The 13941-nt window shown below is 55.3% G+C and overlaps 1 protein-coding gene across 1 annotated transcript in view; it reads right to left on the bottom strand.

Annotated features, from left to right (window-relative positions):
* Positions 1 to 763: 763 nt before the first annotated feature.
* CHST8 (carbohydrate sulfotransferase 8) overlaps positions 764 to 13941 on the bottom strand; it is a 122166-nt gene continuing 108988 nt past the window's right edge. The window contains exons 3-4 of the mRNA XM_047792770.1: positions 2906 to 2943; positions 764 to 2350 (exon numbers count right to left, since the gene is read on the bottom strand). Of these exons, the coding sequence (XP_047648726.1) occupies positions 1244 to 2350; positions 2906 to 2943 (1145 nt within the window). The 3' untranslated portion in view covers positions 764 to 1243. The remainder of the gene's footprint in view (positions 2351 to 2905; positions 2944 to 13941) is intronic.

Here is a 13941-nt window from a genome sequence, read left to right as displayed (position 1 = left end):
ATCATTACACAACTACAGATGTGATAAATTCATTTGAGTAATTAAAAAAAAGTTTTTTTTTTTCCCTAAAAGAATCAACCTGGCTTTTGATGATTTCAGAACCATTTCTGAGTGTGAATGAAAATATATGCTTTGGAGAAGTTTCCTCTACAGCTCACCCCACCCCCCGGCTGGTTCACATGGGGGCAGGCAATCCTGGCAACTTAGAGGTGGTTCTGTGAGGTGAACAGAATCAAGCATCAAGGCCAGGGACAGAGGTCTGCAGGTGATTTCTCTGAGCCAAAGCCCTGCTTATCCCAAGGTTCAGAAATCCAGGGATGGCATTATGGCCCGTCTGGAAATGCCACTCCCCCCAGACCCGTGTGCAGGGTCCCATTGACCCCAGGGGCAGCCCCAAATAGCAGCTTGCCCAGAGAGCATGTCCCTGCTCTGGCAGCCCCCAGGGGGCCCCCCACATAGTGCACTGACAGGAAGGGACCTTGATGGTCCTCCACCGAGACAGGTCTGGCTTCTCTTGGGATGAATGCGCTGGTAGTGAGGTGGGAGGGCCTGGCTGATGGAATCCTGGCCTTGGAGCCTGAGGTGAGATGCTGCTGCCGGCCCTGGATGGGAGTTGCAAACTCCTCTGGTCAGGCACAGGCTGCTCCTGCCTGGGTTTCCCTGGGTGGGGCCTGCAGGTGCCTGAAAGGAGGGAGAAAGGCCCAGAGAGCATGGGGAAAAGTCCACGTGTTCCCACACCAACACACAGTATAGACACGGCTGCTCTGGAAACCATGTGCTTTATTTGGAACCTCATTCCAAGGGAACCTCCTCCCAGGTCATAGAAAAGCTGCAAACCGTGTGGTTTGGTACAAGGCAATGGCTAAGGAACTGCAGGAAGTCCCTTACCGCTGGGACCCTCATCCTCTGGGCCTCAGACTCCCCTGGTCATCCTGACTTCTGGCTGAGCTGACTACGGGCAGCTGGGACTCCGGGGGTGTCCAGCTCACCCCCACTATCTTCCTTATTTGAGGAGTAAGGAAGTGGCTATGGGACAAGGGCCAGGGTCCCCACTCAAGGCCTGGGCCTGTGTCCCCCCCAAAGGGTCTGTGCCACCCAGCAGCCATGGCTCCTCACCTCCTCAGAGCCCTGCTGCTCTGGGTACCTCTCGGTTCCCAGGTGAGGACCCAGGGAGGGTGGGATGCACCTGCGGGACAGGTGAGTGGGTGGGAGGGGACCGCCCACCGCCAGCTGGCCCCGCCCCTCAGTACAGGTCTGCAAAGGGCTTGGAGTAGTTGAACATCAGGTAGTCCATGTAGTAGAAGTCGTAGGTACGCTGCCGCTGCAGGGTGGAGAGCTGGGCGAAGTACTGGTGGGTGATGCGCGCGGTAGTCCGCGCCTCCTGCGAGTGCCGGTCCTTGAACCGGGGGAAGGTCAGATTCCTTGGCGCCTGGATGAGGCTCAGGAAGAAGTTGGCATCGTCCTCCATGCTCTCAAACTTGCCCACAAAGTCGTAGTCGATGAGGCAGGGGCTGCAGAGCCGGCTGACGTGGTCCCAGTGGATGTCCATGCCCACGGGCCGGTGCACATCCAGCAGGTACTGGACGAACTCGGGGAATCGCACGCCAGAGCCGGTCCGCAGGGCCTCCCGAGAGGCGTTGGCCCGGTACCGGGCCAGGATGGCCTTGCCGAAGACCGGGTGATAGTAGCTATTGGGGTGCTCAAACTTGTCGCGGAAGGCGGAGACCAGCCTCTCGAAGGGCTCGCGGACAAAGAGCATCTTGGTGTAGGTGCTGAGGCGGTGAAGGATGCCCTGGCGATCGAAGGTGTCCAGCCGCTTGAGGGCGCTGCCGTAGTGGACGGTGTTGTGCTGGATGTCGGTGGTGGACGAAGCCAGCCCTGCCAGCACCATGAGCACCCGCTTCCAGTTGGAACAGCCTGCCTTGGGCACCTCGCAGTACAGCACGCGGTGGCGGTCCTCCACGAAGATGCGGGACACGTGGCGGGGCGTGACCGCCCTGCGGCTGCTGCTCGCCCTGTACTTGGCGCACGCCTCCCGCATCACCCGCTTGCGCTCCTGCTGGCTCTGGTGCAGGCTGACCCAGCGGCCGTCCAGGGCCCTGGGTGCCGGCAGGACCAAAGTAGCAGCCGAGTTGTTGGCGGCGAGGGACGCCGCAGCTGGCATTTTCTTGATAAGCAGCCTTCGGCGCCGCTGCCTGGGTCGCAGACGGGCCCCCACGCTGAGGTGGGCTGGAGGCTGTTCCGGCACCTGCGGGTTCAGTCCCCTCGAGGTCTGGCTGGACCAGTCTCGGATGACCCTCTCTGTCGGTGCCTTAAGGTCACCATCCTGGGAACTGCCTTGTGGGAGGTCCTGGGGCAAGAAGGGAAGTGGTTAGTAGGATGGACAGGACAGCTGGGCACTAAGAGTCACACAAGCCAGCCCCATGCCGTGGCCGGGCTCCCTGCCCCCCTCTGTGGACTGAGTTTCTTCCTGGGTCATGGAGAGCGGGACAAGCTGACCCTGCAGGATTCAGACCCTTTTGGTCTGAGGCCCCGTCCAGCCCCCATAAGCCTCCTCTCCCCTCAGCGGCCGTGGTGTGAGGCGCAAGTGTCATTTTGGCCACAAGGTGGCGTGGGCCTCCCAGGACCCTCCTCCAGGCGAGGAGGGGCAGCGGGAGCTGGTGGCCTGAAGGAGCCAGGCTCAGATTTAATGCTTCTATTAACAGAGGCCAAAGCCACCATCCAACAGGAAAGGGAAATTCATGGGTCCAAGGTCCCAGGTTTTGTTCCTAAGCCTCCCGGGAAAGACAGGACACATTTTTCTTTCCAAGAATGGATTTAATGTGAGCTCCGAATTTTCTTTCCTGCCCTCCCCAACTTTCCCCAGACTGCCCAGGCTGAGATTTATCAGACGCTCAGAACTCACGTTGTGGGGCTGCTGTGGCCTGATGTTGAACTTTATTCCTGGAAAGCAAACAGAGAGAACAGTATTAGCACTGGAAGGACCATGTGGTCTCCAGGGACCTGCTTCCAGGCTCCTGAATGTGGGTGCTCTGGACTGGAGGGCACTTGGGGTGAGCTCTGTGAGAAGGCTGTTCAGGGGAGCGGAAGAAGAGGCATGGCTCCGTACAATACCCACTTGCCAAGTAGGGGTGCAGCAAATCCTGGGTCCCCCTGGCTCCCAGCTGACGCTCATTTCTAGGTGTCCCACCTCCTGATGTGACCTTGAGAGGCAGGAAGGCACCCTGCCCAGCTCTGCCCACATACCTGCCCAGTGAAGCAGCTGGGGACCTCACAGCCTGCCCCCACCTCACGCTGTCATTAATTCACGGGGACAGGGACCCCAGGAAGATCTGTCCATCTCGTCTGTACGCCTGGCCCCAGCCCTCATCCCTCTGTAGTGGACTGTGACACACCTGCACCCAAACCTTGGCACACTCCAGGCCTTCGAGGGGAACACACTCCTTCCTCTTGGACTGGGGCCTCCCCACTGGTTTCAGGAAGTTCCCTTACCTTGGCATCTGCTCTGCGATTTTTGGCCCTGTCTGCTAGTCCTGGGGCTCTGGGGTGAGCTGACTTCATTCTGCTCACCCTGGTCTCCTCCAAAGGGCTGAGGGGAGGCCAGCACAGTGACTGACTGTCTGGTGAGCTCCTACTGGAGACTGGGGGGAGGAGAGAAATCAGTGCATCACTGGCCACACTCCAGACCTTCCCCTCCGAGGCCTGCCAAGGATGTGCTTTGCCTGCGCTGGAGCCAGGGTCCCTCAGGATAAGCCTCAGGAAGGCAAACCTTTGGCCAGAGGAGAGCTTTCTGCTTTCTACTCAGTTTGATTCATTTCGGAAGAGGGCCTGGGGGGATGAGAAGATTTCCTTTGGGGGAGCCTATTTAGGACTCTCGACTTCCCTCCCCGTTCCTGGCTGGCCACTGAGGCATCAGCACTCTTCCTGCCCCTTGTGCCATGTGAGTGGATATTTCTGCTCTGAGTCTTTGCCAAAAGCCACAGTCAGGTCAGAACCAGCCATTCTTAAACAAGTGGAGAGTTCCAGCTTCCAGCTGGCACAGTGGGGCTCTGTGTTGAGCACACCTGACCAAATTCTGGCTGCTGCTGGGGGAGGGGCGGGCTCTGGAGGGCCGGCACTTCCCCTGCTGTCTCTGTGTACTCGGCAGAGGTCCAGTGGCTGGAACCCAGCTGGCAAGGGGACATCCACGTCCTCTGTTCCTGACCCAGGGACTCTGCTGATTTCTCATGAGGTCCAGTTTTACAGGTTCAGCCACTGCTATGACGCTGGCCCTTGTTCTGGCCAGTCTGAGAAGGTGCTCACAATTCTCCTTCATTCATCAGCAAGCAAGGATGAGGTCACCCCTGGGCTGGAAAGCTGAAGTTCCCTGAGCCTGCTAGGACCTTCCCCAAGTCCCAAGAGAGGTGGAGCTGAAGGTGCACAGCTAGGGTGTGATGCACCTTTCTTCTGCTGCAATACTATTCTTTGATTTCTCTTTCTCTCGCCCTCTCTCCCCGTCTTTTTTTTTTTTTCTTTCCTTTTTAGGGTCTTGCGGCATACGGAGATTCCCAGACTAGGAGTCCAATCAAAGCTACAGCTGCCAGCCTACACCACAGCCACAGCAACGTGGGATCCAAGCCATGTCTGCGACCTACACCACGCCTCACGGCAACGCTGGATCCTTAACCCACTGAGCAAGGACAGGGACTGAACCCTCAACCTCATGGTTCCTAGTTGGATTTGTTTCCACTGCACCATGACAGGACCTCCCCCTTCCCTTTTTTTTTTTTTATGGCTGCACCCGGGGCGCATGGAAGTTCCCGGGCCAGGGATTGAATCAGAGCCACAGCTGCGACCTACGCCATCTGAAACGCCAGATCCTTTAACCCACTGTGCCGGGCCAGAGATCGAACCTGAGCCTCTGCGACGACCCGAACTGCTGCAGTTGGATTCTTAACCCACTGTGCCATGGTGGGAACTCCTATTCTTTGATCTCTTTGTACTGAGAACAGAGGCCGACCCTTCCCTGGGCAAAGGGCAGAGTGTCCACACCTTCCTGGGTCTTCCAAAGCTTCTGTACTTGTGTGTGTGTTCATGTGGGGGAGCTCTGAAATAAGCCTTCCAGATGCTTCCATGGAAGCTGAGGGAAAGCTCCACATAGAAATGGCTGCACCCCTCGGGGGATGGGGGTGTGAGCAGCGGGTGCCTGACCTTGAGGCAAAAGCCTCTTAGAATGAAGACCCTCACCAGGGTCCCCCCCTCAGCCCAGAGCCTCCTTCCTCTGCCGGCCACTCCGGCCACTGCCTGCCCCTCCTCATCTCTTCAGGCGGCCATCCCCAGCAGGAGCTTCCTGAGCTCATTGCCTTCCAGTAAGTGCCTCCTGCTGCCAATGATCACAGGTCCCTTCACCAGAGGTACCCTCCACACACTCCGTTTTCCTCCACACTGCCGGCTTTCCTTAATTATTTTCTCCTGGTGTTGGCAGCTGGCTCTGCTAAATCACTTCTCCTCCTCCGAGTCTCAGATAAGGGAATTTACCCTGCTTGTCAAGCCTGTCAACTTGTCAAGGTGCGATGGCGCTTATTTATATTCCTTTTCTGGAGCAAATGAGTCATGCCAGATTTGGCCAAGGGTTGGGGCTGAGGAGCCACTTACAAAAGGCAGGTGAATTTGGAGAAGGCTGTGCTTACAGAAGTCACAGCCCCTACAGCTGTGACCTCCCGCTGGCGCCGTCCCCACAGCCTGGAAGGTGGTGAGCTGTGGGGCCTGATCGTGATTTTTTTGGTTTGTTTGTTTTTGTTTTTTAAGGGCCACACACACAGCACACGGAAGTTCCCAGGCTAGGGATTGAATTGGAGCTACAGTTGCTGGTCTACACCACAGCCACAGCAACGCGGGATCCAAGCCATGTATGTGACCTAAATCACAGCTTATAGCAATGCCGGATGCCTTAACCCACTGGGGGAGGCCAGAGTTCGAACCTGCATCCTCATGCATACTAGTCGGATTCGTTTCCACTGAGCCACAATGGGAACACCCAGCCTGACTCATTTTATTTGTGCAGACTGTTAAGGAGGGCCCAAGGGGTTTCTGAGGTTGATCCACTGGAAGGCTGGCTGGGCTGGAGCTCTGAGCATGGGTTGGAGAGAAAGCCCCTGCTGGACAGAGCCTAGGGCTGGGTGAATCTCCTGACCTGTTGGCCACTTTTGCCCAACAAAGCCAGTCTGCAATGGTCCCCTTTGAAAAAAAGAATTATCCTCAGGAAAACCCAACAACAGATCTTATGTGGAGCCTGAAAAACCCAAAAACAGATATTATGTGGAGCCTGAGTTTGTCACAGGCTGCATGTTCCTGACCCTTAAACTTATGGCAGCTTGTTTGCAAAGACCGAACCTGTCCCATGTGGCCACGTTGGGATAAAGAAAGAAACTTAAGGGAGGAAATGCATGAGCTGGCCTGCTGGCCAGGGGCCCAGTGGCCCTACTTTTCCTGTAGAGGAAGCTGCTCTTTCAGGCACTTCTCAGAGAAAGGTTGAAGCATAGACCACCCCTCAGCGCTGAGCACATGAAAACCAAGAGCCTTGGGCATCTTGAGGCTGGAGGTCTGCACAGTCCCCAGAGTCAGGACCTTGGACAGCTCCAGGGAGCACCCAGGGAAGGACCTTGCCTCTGCAGTGCTGCAAAGTAGGTATTGCCACCAGAAGCAGAACCCGTGCCGTGGGGGACCCGGAGGGGAGCCTGGTCTCAGTATAACACATCTGCCCCCTCAAGCCCCCAAGTAGGTGTACAAGGCAGATAAAAGCCACGCCCCCAGCCCCCCCTTCCCTTTAATGTCATCATGCCGCCTCGTAACTCCCCTGCCTCCCCCACCCCCACCCAGCAACAAGAACCCCCAAAGCCAGTCATGTACATGTCCCACCTTCAGTGTCTGAGTCACCTGTCCTCTCCCTTCAGCCTAATATTAACAACCTGTAAGGGAGCCCTAACCCCTGTAGGGGAAGAAATAAACAACCACTTTCTCTTTCTGGACAGAGGACATTCACAGAGCGATTGAAACACATGCCGTCCGATAAGAATGAGCAGTGGTGAGAATAAACAAGGCAAGAGTTATGGGGGCTGCCAAGTGTGCTCCACGCTGTGAGCTCTTCATTGGCTGAAGGGTTTCTTTTGAGCCTTTGGCTGAAAAAGCTTCCTGGTTACCTGCCAAGGGGAGGCAGAGGCTGATGTACGGGTGTGCGAGGCCAGTCTCCTGTAATTAGGCTGTCTGCCTTGAGTCTGGGGGGCAGATCTGGGGAGGGGGTTTCACCAGCACATAGGCTGTTGGGGGGGAGGGCCCCCTGCCCCCTCCTCTCTGAGTCACTGGGGGAGACCTGCCGGCTGATTCAATTCAAAAGCCCCAATCCTGGAATTCCCCTTGTGGCTCAGGGGTAATGAACCCAACTGGTATCCACGAGAATGCGGGTTCAACCCCTGGCCCTGCTCAGCGGGTTAAGGATCCCATGTTGCTGTGAGCTGTGGTGTAGGCTGCAGACATGGGTTGGATCTGGTGTTGCTGTGGCTGTAGTGTAGGCTGGCAGCTGCAGCTCCCAATTCAACCCCTAGCCTGGGAACTTCTGTATGCTGCAATTGTGACCCTAAAAATAAAAAAGTCCCAATCCTGGATGCCCAGGACCCATTGGGGGTGGGGGCTAAGGATCAACCTTTCAGTCAAGCTGTGTATACAGGCAACATAGACATGAGTTAAAACAGAACCCCAGTGTCTAGAAAGGGCTGTCTCATGTGCCCTTGACCCCCTAGCCCCAGGCGGGTCATGTCTCAGGAGAGTGACCAACATGTCTGCTCTAGATAACAGTCATGCCTGCTATTCTGGCTGCTCAAACCCCAGCACAGGGCCTGATGGATGGAGGGGAGGGGTCCTGCCACTCTGAACACTGCAGCCTTGGGGAAGGAATGGTCATCCCGAAGGAGTCAGACCCACAGTGAGGGACAGAGATGGGAGACAACTGAAGGGGCCAGGAGGGCCCATGGGGATAGGAGCGGCAGTTCAAAGTCCCTGCCCTGTGCAGAGTTTCAGACTAGGGTTCTTGATTTCCTGGAGTTTCCTGCACCTACTGTGTGTGCCGGGAGAAAGACCACATGCCCTGGGGCAGCCCTGCATGGCTGGTCAGTGTGCAGAACCTCACATGAACGATGTTGAGCCATGGGTATGAAGCAGAGATGCTGGCAGGAAAAGATGCCACCAGGGTACATGTACCACCTGCTAGGGTCATGGGAGAAACCCTGAGGGAGCAGCCAGACTCCACTCTGCAGGAAGTCTGGAAGGTTTCTGGGTGAGAATCTTCCAGAGAAACAACCAGTAAGATAGACATGTGGAAGGGGGGTTATTTTTAGGAATCAGTTCATGCAATTTGGGGGCTGGGAAAAATCTGCAGAGCAAGCCAGCAGGCTGGAGACCCAAGGAAGAACTGATGGTGCAACTTGAGTCTGAGGGCTCTCTGGAGGCACAATTCTGTTCTTCTTTTCTCCTGAGGCCTTCAACTGATCAGATGAGGCCCACCCATATCATGGAGGGTTATCTGCTTTACTCAAAGTTTACTGATATTTCTTTTTTCTTTTTTGAAAGGCTGCACCTTTGGCATATGGAAGTTTCTGGGGTAGGGGTCGAATTGAAGCTGCAACTGCTGGCCTATCCCACTGCCACAGCAACACCAGATCTGAGGTGCATTTGCAACTTATGCCATAGTTTGTGGCAATGCCAGATCCTTAAACCAATGAGCAAAACCAGGGATTAAACCCGCATTCTCACAGACACTATGTTGGCTGGGTTTTTTGTTTTGTTTTGTTTTTTGGTTTTTTTTTTGCTTTTTAGGGCCACACCTGCTACATATGAAGGTTTCCAGGCTAGGGGTTGAAAGGGAGCTACAGCTGCTGGCCGACGCCACAGCCACAGCAACACGAGATCTGAGCCGTGTCTGCAACCTACACCTCAGTTCATGGAAACACCGGATCCTTAATCCACTCACTGATCGAGGCCAGGGATCAAACCTGCAACATCATGGTTACTAGTTAGATTCATTTCCCTGCATGACAGTGGGAGCTCCATATGGCAGGTTCTCAACCCACTGAGCTGCAATGGGAACGCCATCAAAGTCTACTGATTTAAAGGTAATCATATCGGAAAAATACCTTCACAGTAACATCTAGGCTGGTGTTTGACCAAACATTTGAGCATCATAGCCTAGTCAAGTGGATGCATCAACTTCACCATCACAGGGGGTGTATCCATTTTCTAGGGCTGCTGTAACACAAGGCCACAAAACTGGCTGGGTCAAAAATAACAAAAGGTCTTGGAGGCCCGATGTCTGAAATGAAGGGGTCAGCGGGGTCATGCTCCCTCTGAAGCCTCCAGGGGAGCATCCCTCCTCGCCTCTTCTAGCTTCTGGCTGCTGTAGCTGTTCCCCGGCTATAGCAATTTAAATCCAATCTCTGTCTCCATCTTCACAAGGCTGTCTTGTGTCCCCGTTTCTCCTCTGGTCATTTTGAATTAGGACCTACCCTAATGACCTCATCTTGATGACCTCTGCAAAACCCTATGATAAAGTCACATTCACAGATTCTAGAGGTTGAGACTGCGACCTATTTGGGAGGTGAGGGGGACACACAATCCAGCTCATACCAAGGGCAGTGTGACTTCAGGAAGCTTTAAGAGCACTGTGAACGCAGGGCAGGAACAGCCTGGAGGGGGTGAGAAAACATTTCCCCTGCTGGGTTGAGCTGTCCAATCCATAGCAAAGGATTGTGTTAGTTCTCTGTGTTCCTGGGGCAGGGACTGTGTCAGACAGAGTCTGGCACAAGGCCTGGCACACAGCAGGAGGTCAATAAATGCTTGTGGAAAATCCAAGGCTGTCTGGACTGAGAGCTGGCCCTGAAGGTAGGGGATGGGTGGTTGGGCTTCTCTCCACAGCCCAGGGTTCTGGCTGGAATCCACCTACCCCCCGGCCAGGCTTCTCCAGCACAGCCTGGCAGCCTGGGAAGGGCCTGTGGGTCTGGGTGGCAGCTGCTAGCTGTGTGGCCAGTTGCAGACAGGAGCTGCCCTAACTGAGGGTCTATCCACCCCAACCAGGCCGTGTGGGGTCTGTGTTCAGAACTTGGACACACCCGGCTGGCTGCCTCGAGTTGCCATCTGCAGGGCATGGGGCAAGGGCCTGCTCTGGGGTCCTCACGGGGGCTGCACCTCTTCCTCTGGCTCTTCTCCCATCAGCTCAGGTTCTGCTCTTTGGAGGGGCGAGCCTTCTCGCCTCCACCCCACCCCACATTGGCCTCTGCCTGCCCCATTCTGAGCTGCTCCCTTCATCTGGGTAGATTATTAATTTATGCAGATCAGATGCAAAACTGAAGTTTAAACACACTCAGCAATTGGAGGGCAGCCTGGACTCCAAGGCACAGAATTCAGATGCAAGAAGCCTCACAGAAGGGCCTTAAATTCTCACTCTTGTGCACCGGAAAATTCAACTCATTCAATTCTCTGCAAGGGCCTCAGTGCACAGCCAGGCCATCTCTGCTGCCCCCAGGGTCCAGAGCCGGGAAATGGTCTCCAGGCAGCAAGGTGTCCCAGACAAAGGTACCGGCTGCTCCTGGAACCCAAAGAAGGCTCTGTGGTCATAGTGTGGACCTTAGGGAAAGGTGGGAGTCAGGCCATGCATGCTCCTGGGCAGGGCAGCAAGTAGCCCTGCAGGGCCCTGTCCTCTTGCCTCAGCCTCCAGGACGGGGTGGGTGGGTGTTTAAGTTACTCCAAGACAACCAAATTCATAGTGGGGTCACACAGTGACCCCTAACCTTTGGCCCAGACCAGAGCAAGGGCTTCCTCTCCCTTCACCTAGAGAGTCTACTCTGAGTCACAGCTTTTAACAAGCAGTGTATTTTAAAAGGAGTTCCCTGGTGACTCAGTGGGTTAAGGATCCAGGGTTGTCACTGCTTTGACTCCGGTAGCTGCTGTGGTGTGGGTTTAATCCCTGGCCTGGGGACTTCTGCCTGCCACGGGTATGGCCAAAAATAAATAAAATGATGAAAAGAAGGAAAAAAGAGAGAATACTGCTGTGTGACCTTGATCTCACTGAACTGTAGCTTCCTCATATGGAAAATGGGTTTAAAGATACCCATCTTGCAGGTCTGCAAATGTGCAAAGGAAACCATGCATGGTACTGGGCACAGGGAGAGTGCAAGGGATGGAAGCCACTGGCTCCTGGTGGTCCCCTCACCTGGATGCCTTTGCAGCAGCTGAGTGTCCCTGAGCCCTGTCTTCGGAAGAGGCGAGTAGGAATCTTCTCTTCTTGAGCTGACAGGGATCTGATGGCTCTGACCACCACTTGTTTTGTTTAGCGATTCCACTCCCTCACCTCCGTGATTAGGATCCACGATTCAACTGGGTAGTTCCCTGTCAGCCCAGCCTTGGCTGTGAATTCCCTTGGAGCTGTCAGAGTGGCGCATCAGAGCTGCTTGTCCGTCAACCAGCCAGCCAGTTAGCCGGGCGGTAAAGTCAACAGCTGTCCTGTCACTCCATTCCCACCCACCTGCCCATCACTTGGTGTGCGGGGCGGGGGGGGGTGTCCCCCTGAGCATCCTCTGAGTGCCCGCCTGTGCACAAAGAGGGGTCCTCAGCCCCCGCTTTAAAGCTCTCCTCTGTCAGAGCCTGGGGGTGACTCCACCATGTTTGGGGGGGTGTGTGGCCATGCACTGTGCTGTGCCTCCCCATGTGTGCCTGCTGCATGGAACGGGATGCGATGGGTCTTGAGCTGTGTTATACCATGTGTGCCGAGGAGATGCTCACACTACATTTTTGGGGCGCACACGCACGTGCTTCCCGCTGTGTGTGTGTGCCGGGTTGGGGGGGTGGTTCATGTCCGCGTACAGTTTCTGAGAGCACACAGCACGTGGTTTAGATCAGGTCAGGCCTTTTCTTCCCTTTATGTATTCCTTCCACACACCTGGGCCTGGAAGGGGAGACAGGGGCTATGAAGGCTGCTGCACATGAGGAAGAACAAGTTCGTGACACTCACCGCAAAGCTGCGGTGCTCCCAGGGGGCTCCCCCCGTCTCTGCTTCCCCTGCAGTATGAGATCTGGCAGCAGAACCCAGTCACCCGGGCCACTACCATCTGTCTGTTGACTCCACACTGACAGAGCCCCGCATGTGCCAGGCAGTGCCTTAGGCACCAAAGACAGTGTATTGGTCAGGAACAGTCATGGCCCCGCCATCTAGCCAGGAGGGGAGGCAGTGGTCACCAGTGTGATGGCAGCAACGGGGGATGTGGCAGGTACCGTGTGGTGGGGGACATCGGCAAGACCAGGGCATCAGGTGCGGTCTCCTTGAGCGTGTGACAACTCATTGGCACCCGATGGTAATGAGGGCATTCTTGGCAGAGGTTGGTGGCCTTGCCACCATGACAGCAGGGCTCACGGGCTGAAAAGATACCGAGACTGAAAAGTGCCAAGAAATAGCAAGATTCAAAAAAAAGAAAAAAGAAAAAAAAAAAGAGGTGTTCCCATTGTGGCGCAGCAGAACTGGATCCGACTCGTAACCATGAGGTCGTGGGTTCGATCCCTGGCCTCACTCAGTGAGTTAAGGATCTGGCGCTGCCGTGAGCTGTGGTGTAGGTTGCAGATGTGGCTTGGATCCTGCATTGCTGTGGCTGTGGCTGTGGCTATGGAGGAGGCCAGTGGCTGCAGCTCCAAATGGAGCCCTAGCCTGGTTACCTCCATATGTTGTGGGTGTGGCCCTAAAAAGCAAAAAAAAAAAAAAAGGCAAGACCATGATGGCTGCAGGAGCTGCTGGCAAGCAAGGGGGCTAACGGTCCCCACAAAGGCAGTAGATCCTTATCTTCTCTCTTAAGGCCCCGAGGAAGCCTAGAAAGGCCTTAAGCTAGAGCTTTTTGAGTTTAAGGGTCATTCTGAGATGAAGAGCTAAAAACAGAAGCAGGAAACCTGGTCAGTGGATGTTGCCACTGTCACACAAGAAAATGTCTGGGGACTGGACCCTGGTGATGATGGCAGAAAGTGAAGAGAGGTGTGCAGAATATTTCAGGAAGAATGGCAGCAGGGTGGCAGGCTGGTAAAACAACGAGCTCCGTGGGGGTGGAGGAGCCTAATTTGTAGTGTTGGCCGATTCCCGTGGTGTCAATACTTCTACCATGGCAGACGTTTTTTGTTTTTCTTTCTGCAGCCGCACCTGCAGCATATGGAAGTTCCCAGGCTAGGGGTTGAATTGGAGCTGCTACTGCTGGTCTACACTGCATCCTGTGGCAACACCGGATCCTTAACCCACTGAGCAAGGGCACAGATTAAATCTGCTCACAGACATTATGTTGGGTTCTTTTTTTTTTTTTTTTGGTCTTTTTTGCTATTTCTTTGGGCTGCTCCCACGGTATATGGAGGTTCCCAGGCTAGGGGTCGAATCGGAGCTGCAGACCCTGGCCTACACCAGAGCCACAGCAAAGCGGGATCCGAGCCACATCTGCAACCTATACCACAGCTCACGGCAACGCCGGATCGTTAACCCACTGAGCAAGGGCAGGGATCGACCCGCGACCTCATGGTTCCTAGTCGGATTCGTTAACCACTGCACCACGACGGGAACTCCACTATGTTGGGTTCTTAACACCATGAGCCACAGTGGGAACTCCCCATGGCAGATTTCAAGCCACTGATGTGAACGTGGACTTGGGCCCGTGTGGGCTGGTACCAGCCGGCTCCTGTGGGCCCTGCAACAGCAGGACCTGGGGACTGACTGGGAGCAGAGTCAGGGATCCTGGCTTCTAGCTTGAGCAGTGGGGTGGATGCTGGGGCCATTTCCTATGAAGAGGGACAGGTCTTTATTGAATCTGAGATGTCTGTGGGTCTCCCATGTGTAGACAGACAGAGGGCAGCTGAAGGAGGGGGAAGGGGGGATGACGGGGTGGAGTTGGGGGG

The sequence above is a fragment of the Phacochoerus africanus genome, chromosome 8, assembly GCF_016906955.1.
Source record: "Phacochoerus africanus isolate WHEZ1 chromosome 8, ROS_Pafr_v1, whole genome shotgun sequence".
Classification (NCBI taxonomy): Eukaryota; Metazoa; Chordata; class Mammalia; order Artiodactyla; family Suidae; genus Phacochoerus; species Phacochoerus africanus.
Note: the sequence above shows the minus strand (reverse complement) of the source record. Positions and strands in the feature narration are given on the sequence as shown.